This window comes from Schistocerca piceifrons, chromosome 6 (genome assembly GCF_021461385.2).
Source record: "Schistocerca piceifrons isolate TAMUIC-IGC-003096 chromosome 6, iqSchPice1.1, whole genome shotgun sequence".
Classification (NCBI taxonomy): Eukaryota; Metazoa; Arthropoda; class Insecta; order Orthoptera; family Acrididae; genus Schistocerca; species Schistocerca piceifrons.
In genome coordinates this window covers 437,159,657-437,173,513 of record NC_060143.1, presented here as the reverse complement: position 1 = coordinate 437,173,513, position 13,857 = coordinate 437,159,657, and the positions used below count along the sequence as shown (strand labels likewise).

Here is a 13,857-nt window from a genome sequence, read left to right as displayed (position 1 = left end):
AAGTTTGATACATTGCTACATAAATTAAAATGTGAGAAACTGTACAAGAAAGTGGTTATATGTGCTGACTTCAACATAGATGTAAGGACTGATGACAAATTTTCTTCACACTTAAAGAACCTGGTAGCCACAAATGGGCTAAATCTCAATTTTGATCAGTATACAAGAATTACAGCAGCCTCTGCAACATGTATTGACAATATTGTAAGTAGTTATAATTATTATGTAAAAGAAAAGTTTCTTCTAGATTTAGGAGTATCAGACCATAAAGCACTATTTGTATCACTACCGAAGCAAAATTCAGTCTGCACAACAGAAAAAATGAAGGAATTTCAGTCAAGAAAATGTGGAAGTATTTTGCAAAAAACTAAGCCAAACCAAGTGGACAGTCAGCAAACACACTTCCACAAGTGACAATTACAATAACTTTTTAACTGAATTCCTGGGTATATTCAACGAATGCTTCCCTTTTGTAACAGTGAGGACCAGGTCCCAAAAAAGTAGATCCTGGGTAACAAAAGGAATTAGAGTGTCTAGTGCTACTAAGAGGAAACTGCATATGGAGGCAAAAGTAAATCAAAGCCCTCAATTTCTTCAGTATGTAAGCACATACAAAAAAACATTTGACAAAATAGTTAAACTAGCATAACATACTGTGAATAATAACTTCATTTCAAATGCAAAAAACAAATCAAAAGCCTTTGGATCTGTTATAAGAAGTGAAGTTGGCAGTGAGGCAGAGAGAAAATGCCCTTCTAAAATAGTGATAAATTGTAGAGCTGTTACAGAACCCAGTGCCATTTGTGAATCATTCAATGACTTTTTCATAAAGTGTAACAAATTTGGTGACTGTTCACCACCAAAAACAAAGCCCAATATGACAGATAGCAATTGCCCATGTTTTACGTTTTCTCATGTTTCCATCTCAGATGTCATCAAAATCATAATGTCCTTTAAAAATTCAAAATCTGTGGGGTGGGATGAGGTCCCCACTGAAATAATTAAAATAGTCTGCCACAGTATTGCATATCCACTCTCTTTCATAATCAACCAATCTTTTGATGAGGGATGTTTCCCAGATCGATTAAAATATGCAGAAGTTCGGCCCGTACATAAAAAAGGCAAACAAGATGAATTGGGCAACTATAGGCCAATCTCACTGTTACCAATTTTCTCAAAAATATTTGAAAGAGCTGCATGTGATCAGATCGAAAATCGCAATTCATCTAACAGAAATATGGTTTCAGAAAAGGCCGCAGCACAATCCGTGCAATAAATGAATTAGTCACAAAAGTCAGCAGATGTCTTGATGATAGAATGTGTGTGTCAGGCATCTTTTGTGACCTGTCCAAAGCCTTTGACACAGTAAATCATGACCTGCTTCTCCAAAAATTGGCATGCTATGGTTTTCAAGGCAAATCTCATAGCTGGATGTCATCATACTTGGCAAACAGAAAACAAAGAGTACTTATTAACATCAATGGCAAGAAATTTCTCTCTGGCCAGAAAAACACTCAATTAGGTGTTCCACAAGGTTCAATATTGGGGTCACTGCTTTTTCTGTATTATATTAATGATATGCCATGTCAGGTCCAGTCTGATACTATCCTCTATGCAGATGACTCAACAGCTGTAGTGTGTTGTAAAACTGAGGTAGACCTAATTCGTCATATTGAACAAACACTTGGGGAAGTGGAGGCATGGGTCAAAAACAATAACTTGACATTAAATTTTACAAAAACAGAAATTGTTCATTTTACCACAAAACAATCTGCACAGTCTATAAGTGAAATAAGGTATATGGACAAAAAAGTAGAGACTGCAGACTGTGTCAAATTCCTCGGCGTGTTAGTCAATAAAAACCTGTTATGGAGTCACCATGTGGGCAACAAACTGGGTCGACTCAATAGCCTTGTATATATTATGAATATCTTGTATAGTATTACGATTTAGCTGTAAGAAAAACTGTATATAATGCATATTTTGTTTCAGTCATTAGGTATAGTATAATTTTCTGGGGGTCTGAAAAAACAAATTTACTTAGAGCTTTTAGACTACAAAAAAGAATCATCCGAGCAATGGTGGGAGCAAAACCAAAGCAACATTGCAAACCTTTATTTGTAAAACTAGATCTAATCAGCATTCCAAGCATATACATCTATGAAACTCTCACTTTCACGAAAAGAAACCCACAACTTTTTGAGGGCAACTTCTTCTTGCATCAATGTGATACTAGATATAGAACGAGCTACATGTTACCTACCCACTGTTTAAAATCATATGAGAAAACCCCGTACTATATGGGCATGAAATTTGTAAATAAAATATGGAGAGATATGGATGACCCAAATGTAAAAGGTACCAAAAGAGACCTGGAAAAATATCTGAAAGATAAATGTTACTATAGTGTAGAAGATTTCATGAATGGCAACAATGCATTATAATTGTAATTAAAATACCTCTCTGAAGATGTTACACCATATATATTATTAGTCTATTGTCTGTTTTTAGTATTATTTTATATATAGTGTAAAACTGACAAGTCACCTATGTCACAATCTTTGATTGTATAAGGCATGTTATGTGATAATAAAAAATTGAATTGAATTGAACTGAATACTCGATCATTTCAAAAGTTTCACGTGGTCCACAACAGTAAGGATGCCTTTGATTACTACCGTGTCCTCCATGCAAGCCCAAGGGAATGACCTCCATAATATACTACTGCCCCACCAGCTTGTGTGGGACCATGCATGATTCAAGCAGTCGTTCATTTGGATGGTGGTGTAATTGGACACAACCATTGACCTGGTGTAATAAGAAATGTGATTCATCCAACCAGCTAACATGTGTCCATTGATCCACTTTCCAATCTCTGTGATCCCTTGGCCACTGAAATCATAATTGATGATGTCATTATGTTAATATGGGAAAATGTAGAGATTGTATGCTGCAACGCCACATGTTCAACATTGTGCACTTGAACGGTGTGTTATGAAGCACCTTTGCCAGCACTGTCATTGAACGATGTTGGAGGATCTGCCACAGAGCACAATCTATTACAGAGTGTGAAATCCTCCGATCTCCATTTTCTGTGTATGTCAACACTGTTATCTGTTCGTGTTTTCATTGCCCTTCAACTACTTTCATAGATGCTCGCTATTGTGTCTCCACCAAATAGTAGTGAGGATATCCCACTGGTGGACAGTGATATGTAGGTGGAATTCATCAGTCACCTCAAAAGGGGTCGCTGGATGGACATTGAGCCATTTACCATTGGAACCTGCCAGGAGGTAAATCTTAGATGAGCGAACCCTTTGTTTTCTCAGCTGCTTCAGTGCTTTGACTGTTGGTGAAGAGTTATCTCCTCATGCTCATCCACTCCCCAGGATGCTGTTGATGAGTTCAAGGGCAGCCTGTGGATTATCCTTAAGCACTTTTGACACGGGGCTCCTTACTGTCTTGTGAGCACTAATGAATGACAAGTGTAGTTCTCCCACCATTCAGGTACTTGCATGTTTTTGAGAAGTTTAAGTGTACTATGGAATTCCTGACTCACATTTCAGTAGTTTTTCACACTGCTGGCTGCTAATTTGTGTTAGTGTACTTCCTCTGTGGTGACTTTTTTTTGTTGCATTTAACCTCACTTTACATTTTACTGTTGATTAGGATTAGCATCACCATGTTTTTCTCAGCAACTATTCTACTGAGGATGAGATCATGGAGATACTCATAAAGAGCAATTATTCAATGTCAATATAAGAGAGAGCTCATCCACAGATGCTGAAGGCAAGCCTTAAGCCCTGTATGTCAGCAGGTGTTAACAGTAGAGACTTATTTTTGAACAAGAGATGGAATTGATAATTCATCAGCTGAAGAATCCGAAGGTGACAATGACACACTTAGAAAGAAAGCATGGTTTAATGACAAATTTTATTCTAAAGAAAAATATTTTTATCCTCTCAGTCACACATTTGATGATTCACCTTTGGGACACAACTGTCAATTAGGGAATGATCAAAGCATTCTATCATTCTTAAAATTATTTTCGACAGAAGATACTGTGCTGAAAAATACACAGACCAAAGTGCTGAGTTGTCTATTTTGTATGTAAAGTACACAAAAGTAAAAATACAGCATACATTGCATCAGATAAAAATAGTAGGTGATCATGTATTTATGATATGTAACTACTCATATATCAACAAAATATTCATACACCTTGATTTCCATTGCCTTGGAGATTTTATTGCACAGTTGCACACAAAATGTACAGTTTTTGTTCATTCTTATAATCAGTTTAGACCCAGTACACATTTTAGCCTTTGTGGCTGTTTATAGATGAATTGTTGTGCCATAAAACACATAGGACAGATGAACATTTCAGATTACATATGCCTTATTTTGAAAGTTACATTAAAATCATGAAATATTGCAATGGAATGACAGAGAACTATGTTGTCCATTTACATTGGGCTAGAAGTTATCAGAAATTTAAGAAACACGTTGCAAAATTTCCCTACAGGATGAGAACTGTTCCAGGGATGTAATGTTCACATAGTGTAGGCCTACTTATTAAAGACAAGCAGTCTGTTCTCCTTCTATGATGTAACACTCAGTTAGTCTCATGACACAATAAAAGTGAAATTAAATGGTTGTCATTGTCGCTCACAAAGAAATCAAATATATGAGAACAATGTCACAGGTAACCTAAGATAGTGTACCTGTACTCGTATTTATCCATTCCAAGATGACTAGAAGCCTTTTTGTATGACAACGGGGTTCCTATATCATCTATGGCACAGTAATGGGTTATACTTCTGGTTTCCCTTTTTTTTCCCTGTATATGCAGTATGTTGGCAATTATCAGAGTCTTGCTGTAAAGAAGCACTGCACTACTAATGTGAGTTGAAAGCAAAACACAACTGTCAGGTTGGGTTAGCAAAATTGCATCAAAAACTGTTGAAGGAAAAGCCATCTGTAAATTTCTACAGATTTGTAACAACCATTAATGTCAGAAACTAATTTTTACATCTACAGTAATGTTCACTTTGGTTGTGACAAATCTTAGAGCAACAGAAGCAGAAAGCACAGGGGCAGGCAGGCCACTTTTGTAGCCAGAGTCAAAGTAGAAGTCCAGACAAAGGCTGCTTGGTGCAGGTAGACATACGAGGGCTATCCACAAAGTACATTACGTTTTCGTTTGTGTCCGTTAGGGGCGGGGCTAGCGCGGCCGTCTTGGTGTCATGGCATTCCGCTGCTCAGTCGGCATCCTGCCGTGCTAGTGAGAGGTTCGTGCTGTACTCCGTTGAGTTACTGTGACAGTTTGAAATGTCAGCGTTAATTGAAAATGCCGCGAAGTGTGAAGTGTGTGCTGTAATAAGGTTTCTGACTGCAAAAAACTGTACACCGATAGAAATCTATCGGCAGCTTTGTGAAGCGCATGGGGACAACATAATCACTGAAGGTGGAGTGCGTCAATGGGTCATAAAATTTAATAATGGCCGAACTAACATTCACGAAGAAGAGCGAAGTGGTAGACCCAGCATAGTGACTGCCGAACTTGTCGAAAAAGTCGATGCCGCGGTCCGTGAAAACCGTAATTTCACAATAACGGAACTCTCTATGAGTTTTCCACAAATTTCACGAAGTTTGTTGCACGAAATCATTACCAAAAAGCTTGGTTACCACAAGTTTTGTGCAAGATGGATACCAAAAATCTTGACAGAGATTCACAAAAATCAGCGAATGGCTGCAGCGTTAACGTTTTTGGACGCTTACGAGAAAGATGGCGACTCATTACTCGATAGCATCGTTACCGGTGACGAAATATGGGCTAAGCATGTGAACTGCGAGATAAAATTGCAGTCATTGCAGTGGGGGTACACAAATTCCCCCCCAAAACCCAAGAAATGCATGCAGACAATGTCGGCAAGGAAGGTGATGGCTACTGTCTTTTGAGACAGAAAAGATGTGATTTTTGTGGATTTCCTGGAAAGAGACACTATAATAAACTCTCAAAGGTATTGCCAAACTCTGCACAACCTCAGAAGAGCAATACAAAACAAGCGCAGGGGAAAGTTGGGCTCAAAGATCTTGCTGATTCACGACAACACCCGGGCCCACACGGCAAATGCCACTCGTGAAGTTCTCGAATCTTTTAAGTGGGAGTTGTTTCCTCATCCGCCGTACAGTCCCGACCTGGCACCGAGTGACTTCCACTTATTCCCAGCAATGTAGAAGTGGTTGGCTATGCAGCGTTTTGATGAAGATGCACAACTTCAAGAAGAGGTAATCACGTGGTTGAAGGCGCAGGCGGCCGAATTTTACAACGAAGGAATTTCCAAGCTTGTCTATTGCTGTGATAAGTGCCTTAATTTAAATGGCAACTATGTAGAAAAGTAGTATTTAAGTGTGGCTTTCATCTGTATATAATAAAAAAAAAATCCAATACTTTATTTATTTTTAATTCCAAAACGTAATGTACTTTGTGGATAGCCCTTGTATTAGATGATAATGACACAGTGCTCAGCTAATCATGTAGTAAGAACATTTGGGCAGCCAGAGAGTTAAATAATGAGATGCCCAACTGGGAAACCAGTTTGCTTACGCTACATGAAATACACCATTATCCACCGTAGTAGCATTGATTACCACACTTTGGACTTTGATTTTGATTTGAGTACAACTGGAACTATTTCTACATTTCTTACAACAGACTTGAAATCTGTTCCAGAATTTATTGGCTTACTGCTTCGAGGGTGGCACCACGTGTTGCTTTCTCCTAGCTTGTACTATTTGTAAACATGTTTCACACTAGTTTCAAATAAATTCTGAGCATCTTATAGCTGCACTCACCTGTTCTTTAAGCAGAATAATTGCCTTGTTGTCTTTTATCCTATGGGGTACTTGATGTGATGATGAGGTGTGAGAAGGTAATTCAATAATTAACTGAACTTTCATTTTAAATTTCTTGAGGTTGACAATCTACATACACCTGCACCTATGTACATACATAGTTCACAAGCCACCATATGATGCATGGCAGAGGGTAATTCTTGCTAATGTCAGTATTTCCTTTTGTTGTTCCACTTGCTAATGGAGCAAGGGGAAAATGACTGTTTATGTGCTCTTATACAAGTCCTGAGTACTCTTATCTTGTCTTCAAAGTCCTCTAGGAAGCTGTATGTTGGTGGCAGTAACATCATTCTACAGTCTGTCACAAATTCCGGTTCCCTAAACTTCCTCATGATGTTACATGAAAAGATTTATTATCTTGAGAGATTCCCATTTGAATTCATGTGGCATTACCATAATACTAGCATTTTGACAAAATGTTCTCGTAAAAAATCCAGTAACATGCTGGTGAATTGCTTTCATGTCTCCCTTTAATCCGACCTGGAGGGGAACCCAAAAATTCAAGAAGTACCCAAGAATTGGTCACACAAGTGTCCTGTACACAGTCTCCTTTAAGATGAGTTGCATATTCCTCGAGTTCTCGCAATTATTTGGAGTTGACCATTTACCATCCCTACAACTGATCTTATATACTCCTTCCATGACTGTCAAGCAGCACACTATTAACATTGTGTTCAGACATTACAGGATTGGTTTTCCTACTCCTCTGAATTAATATAATTTTTCCATATTTAGAGCAAGTTGCCATTAATCACATTAATTACAAATTTTGTCCAAGTCCTCATGTATCCTTGTACAGTCACTTAAAGAGGAGACATTCCCCTACATTACAGAGTCGTCGGCAAACAGATGCAGTTTGCTGCTCACAATATCTGTCAGATCATTAATGTACGCAGATAACAATAGTGGTCCTCTCTGACTTCCCTGGTGCTTGCCAACAGCTAGATAACACAGTTGTCTTTAGTCTCGTGGTAGGTCTCAACGTTGTCACATCAGTTTGCTTTTTGCTCTTGCAAAGTAAATGTGGCTGTCCCTCTGTCCATTTCTCATTTTTATTATCTAAAGGTGTACTTCCAGTCACATTCACTACTGATGTCAACATTGAGCAAGTTCATGACCTGATTTTGAATAATCGACAAGGGACTGTTGATGCATGTTAGTCGTGATCCTGCTGTCATGAATTCTGTGCAAGAGGGGTGCCAAACCAACTCAATGATGAACAATCATATGAGAATCTGTCAGCAACTACTGCACTTCCATGGCAATAAGAGTGAAATGTTTTTTAACTGAATCATCACTGGAATTGATTCATGGAATGACTATTTTGAAATGGTGAGCATATGCCAGAGCATGGAATGGAAACAGCCCAGATCTCTAATCAAAAGCAATTCAATGGTTAACCGTCTGCAGGAATGAAGAGGTCTGAAAACTTTGTGGCAATGTTGAAAAATGATGTCTTTTTTGCTGTTATAATAAATAAGAAAAATATTACACAGACTTATCCTTATAATATGCAGCATCACTACATGTAGCTTTACATGACACAGTACATTCAGCTTGATGGTGACACATTGATTAAAGTATGAAGTACAGTGAGAGATGAATTTGAGGGTAAAAAAAATTCATATTCAGGGATTCTACATTTTCTTCACATGTCCTCAGTGTAATTCTTAGATAAGTTTCATACATAGTTTCAAGATGAGGATTCAAGACCAGTGGGCTGGGGTGAGTAGTTTAGGACATGATGATGTGGATACATTAAACAAGGAAGTTGTTGAATAGGAGCAATAATTTAGTATACAAGTATATTGAAGAAATGCAGAAAAGAAAGATAAGTTGCATTTATGTACATTAATAAAAATGAATGAGATGCATGTGTGATGCCAGGTAGGTGAAAGCAAGGTGAGCAGTTAGTCTTATACATTGAAATAGGCTTTGATAGAGAACTTGTTCTGCTTTTTCAGCAGTTTATGTATTTCCTTCCTCTTTGACACATAGAATCCTATTTTGTCTAAAATGTCTAGGAGTGTACTTATTTTCTTTACATGTAAGATCATTATCTGTTCTTAATAGAGCCTATATTATGAGTCTACTTTTCAAAATGTGTGCTTAAAACATTTTTATCACTTGGGTAGGAATGTTCTTGAAGTTCTGTCTATCTGGCCTAAATATTTTATCTCGTATTCATGGTGTGAAACTTCATAAATTCCTGAAAGTTTTTATGTGTTCTCTTTCTTCAGTAATTTGTTGTATTTTTGTAAATTCATAAAACTGCAACCAGTCACTTTTTTTAATAGTTATTTATTATTCAATGAATTGGTTTTTGAACCTTTTCAGGTTAATCTTCATATGGTTTTTGGAAGTTACACATCTATTTGTAACAAAATGCACATTTGCATTGTGATAGCAAAACTTTGCCGGCATCCAGTATGCGTGTAACATGTGTATAACACATGATGGATGCTGGCAAAGTTTTGCTATCACATGTGTATAGCACATGCTGGATGCTGGCAAAGCTTCGCTATCACAGTGTAAATACATACAATTATGTAAAAGTGAGTAACGTGATGTACCAGCTAGCCATCAAAATGGAAGCAGACAGATGTTCAGTAACAGAAAAAAGCTGCCCATACTGTTGCAAACCAGCACCCAGCATTATGCTAGAAATAGATATGTAACTTCCAAAAACCATCTGAAGATGTACCTGAAAAGGTTCAGAAACCACTTCATGGAATAGTAAATAATTATTTAAGAAAGTGACTGGTTGCAGTTTATGTATTTACATTCAATTAACAGTCATGGGTTCTAAAATATCTGTAATGGATAAGCTTCATCAGTTGTATTTTTGTTCTAATGTTGTCTTTATGAAGGTGATTTTTATATTATTCTTTCAAATCCTCGTGTTAGATTTTTCCAAATTTCCTACTATATATTTCGTGCTGATAAACTCGAGTGTGGTGTGTGGATCCTGAGTTGTAATTTCTTTTTCATTATTACAAATGTCAAAACTTAAAAACTGTTCTAAAATTTCTAAAGTTTTTAATGAATTTCTGAAAAAGTCATATTATGTTACTCCAGTAAACATGACTATGAAATCTGCCGAAGGAGCTATTCCTTTTATTAATACAGACATATGAATAGACAAGGAGAGGATTTTGTTGTGTTTATAATACCGTGATCTCTATATGCTGTTGTGTTGCCTTCAGCATTATTGCCGACACATCAGAAACCACTTGTAGAATGTGCCTTTAGGTATAATTTTGTCATTTTTGTTATTACATAGGTGTATTTTTTAAAGTCAAGAATGATTCATTGTTTTCTCTTTTTTAAATCTAACAGAACATAATCTGTCACTTAATCTCCCTCATCTTTCCCAAATGTTTTGTCATAGCTGAATAATAAAAATGTGTCATTCCACAAATGTAATAAAATGTTGGTATTTTTCTTTACTTGGATAAAACTTTTCTTTTACAGTGGCATTTGCTCAGTTATAGCCTACATGCTAGCCAGTATTGTTGTGCACACAGTGTCAACATGGAACAGCCTGCTTTCGAGCACTTTACATGACCATAGCTGCCTGGTTTGAAATCGATTTCATTGAAAGGAACTAATTCTGTTTGTGCTATATGAAATGAAAAGCTGCATATAACCAAGAAATAATTGAAGTCTTGTGACTGAACTTTGTGGAGTCAGAAGAAATCAGATTGATTTGGAGACAGGACACAAAAGCGCTATATATTATAGCTTATGTATTGTTTTTCCCCTTTAAATATATATAAATGGGAAAGATTTTTAACAAAAATCTCAGAAAGTTCTTGGCCTTACTTCAGAGTTTTACATGATTTTCTATTAAATATTCAGGTGAACGTATGCTACGTATAAAGAGGAAACATTTTCAGAAAAAAACTGAAAGTTCTTGACTGATTGGCTCCAAACTTTTGCACACTGCTCTTACAAACATTTGGCCAGATATAAGCTACATATTTCCTTAAACAACTGTGAGGAGGTTTTCTGTTAAAACCTACTGCGAGTAACCAAAAGCTGTGTGGAGGTTTCCTATTAAAACCTACTGTGAGAAAGCAAAAGCTGTGCTGTAAAAATGCATTGGTACTTGTGGTGTGATGTGACCTCTGAGGATAGTAGCTTGAGTGATATTATTTTAAGTAGTTTTAATCTGGGAACACTGAGCATTACAAAGTTTCAGACAATTCAGGCTGTGCAGTAACATTCTAATTATAAGCCAATAAGTCATAAATACAACTTTCATATGGTATGGGTTTTCTGTTAACACTAATTGTGAGGAAGAAAACAAAACAGCACATTGTTGTGCATACAGTTTTTTAAAAGTTATATATATGGAGAAACAGTATATTTGGGAGAAATAATTTGTCTAATGGTTTGAATGCCCTGCTATTATTGGTAAAACTGATTACAAGAAAGAAAACACAACTGCAAATTTTCACAGCGTAGCATCTTCTTTAACACAGTTGGTTTTAACAGAAAATCTGTATATAGTTCTTTAAAAAATGTATAGCCTATGTCTGTCTGAATGTTTATTAGAGTATTGTGTAAAACTTTGAAGCAAATCGCTCAAGGAATTTTTGAAATTTTTTCATTTGTGTCATGTAGTATTTATTAAAGCAATTGTAGCAAGGAAAGCTGGAATGAGATGTTGAAATTTGCATCCTAACTCAATTGCCAAGGATACCCAAGATTAGGTCATATATCCAATTCCCATAGATATTTAGCAATTGTGAACCATTGCCGGGTTCGCTAGCGTATTATGAAGGTGAAATAGATTACTTTAGCATTCTTTGTTCCACTAACTTTTGTTCAATTTTTGCCATTGTCTAGGCAATGGAAGCTCAAGTGGATGCCGGCAGAGCTCGTTCAATCGGGCTGTCAAACTTCAACTCTAGCCAAATCAAACGCATCTGGCAGGCTGCCCGCATCAAGCCAGCCAATCTGCAGGTGGAGCTGCACATCTACTTCCAGCAGAGGGAGTTGGCTGCCTTTTGCAAAGCACTCGATGTGACAGTCTGTGCATATGCTCCCTTGGGCTCTCCACAGTTGTCCAACGTAGTCCGTGCAAGAGGAGGTGATGTTAACAAGTAAGCTTAAACAGTAGTTTATTATAGATGTAACCAGTGTCACGTTTGGGAGTGGGATTGAAATTCAGGATGAAAGGATATTAATGATGAGATTTTTTGATGCCATTAATATCCCCAACAATAGTGAGGAAGTAAATGATAATTAATTTAAACCTTCAGCTGCCGATAGGTGTTGTTGACATACCTTGATGGGACAGCTGAAAATGTGTGCCCCGACTGGGACTCGAACCTGGGATCTCCTACTTACATGGCAGATGCTCTATCCATCTGAACCACCAAGGACACAGATGAATAGCGTGACTGCAGGGACTTATCCCTTGCACACTTCCCGTGAGGCCCACATTCCCAACTGTCCATAATCTACATATGTAATGTTCCTAATAGATACTTTGCCCATCCACTTATAAATCGCACCCACTAAGGTGACAATTCTCATAAGAGTTCAGGCAACTTGTGCACATTCGCACAGATAAAGGTCAATGGCAGGGTAGCCATTTAACTATATATGAAGATAGTAACTGTTCTCAAAAGAACAGATACCATTGATGACCCTGCAGCTTCTCTAGAATAAATGATAATTAATTGAAACACTCAGCTGCTGACAGGTGTTGTTGACATACCTTGATGGGGACAGCTGAAAATGTATGCCCCGACCGGGACTCGAACCTGGGATCTCCTGCTCAGATGGATAGAGCGTCTGCCATGTAAGAATCCCACCTTCTTAACTACTATTAGCTAAAGGCATACAAAGGTTATAAAGGTCCTTCTCTATAACTCAAACCTGAAATCGTCAGCAAAGTTTAGAAAAATAGAAAAAATAGGTTTAATCATGATGATCTTCAGCTGCCAGCTCTTTGTGACACTTGCAGTTTGCATTTCTCTGGTGTACCTCTTGATATGTTTCCTATATGGTCTCTTGGAGCACCTCTTCCTTGGTTTCCAAAGAGGTTTTGGTATCTTCAGTTCTCACATTTCTGTTTGTACATGTTTTCTCTTCATTAGATCTTTTCCCAGTTATTTGTTGCCCTTTATATTTGAATCCTCTTTACATCTCATTAGATTTTTGTTCCTTTACTGTACAATAAAAATTACTTTTGCTTATTGCTGGTCCCTGGTCGGATTTAGTTTTCCGTTTTGAATTCTGACCATTCATTCCCCACTTCTCTTCTTCATGAGCTTTATTAAAGATATCTGATTGTTCCAAGTAACTTAAAATTGAACTGAATCTTGACCTCTCCTTCCCACTCATTTTCTCATATTCCATTCAAAATACTTTCAGAATCCACGAGTTTAAGATTGTCTGGGACCAATAATTCTAGGGTTAGTTTATCCTGTTCTCCCTCGACCAATATTTCTCTTTAAATTGACTCTCTCTCAAAATTTTTCCAATTCTGGAATTCTTGCACATTAAGGACTCCACATTCTCCAGCTTTGACCCTTAGATACTCTGTTACAAATTCTATTTTCTTTTTATCATTCCACATTGGTGAAAAAGCAGCTGAATATGTTCATAAAAAGACTGTAGGATGTATTTTCCCTTCAGGTTTGAAACATGGAAACTTACTGGATAGATGACTTCCACTTTCTAAATGAAATTCGTCCCACCACTCATTTTCATTTTCTCTCATTCCTGACAAGGGCACATTACTTCCTTTTAGTTCTCCCTTGTTTTCTGTGACTCTAATTTACCTCTCACATCAATAGTGTGAGTTCTACAGTCTCTTACCGCCATTGTCTTTAGTAGCAGTTCTTTCAGTACTTTTAATATATGTATGGTTAGCAATCTCTTCCATCAGCCTAGCAATTTCCTGGAACTACTCACAGTATG

General features: G+C 37.2%; 1 protein-coding gene across 1 annotated transcript in view; it reads left to right on the top strand.

Annotated features, from left to right (window-relative positions):
- Positions 1-13,857, top strand: part of LOC124802998 (1,5-anhydro-D-fructose reductase-like) — a 111,924-nt gene that overhangs the window by 41,096 nt on the left and 56,971 nt on the right. Inside the window, exon 4 of the mRNA XM_047264101.1 lies at positions 11,773-12,029. Coding sequence (XP_047120057.1) covers positions 11,773-12,029 — 257 coding nt within the window. The remainder of the gene's footprint in view (positions 1-11,772; positions 12,030-13,857) is intronic.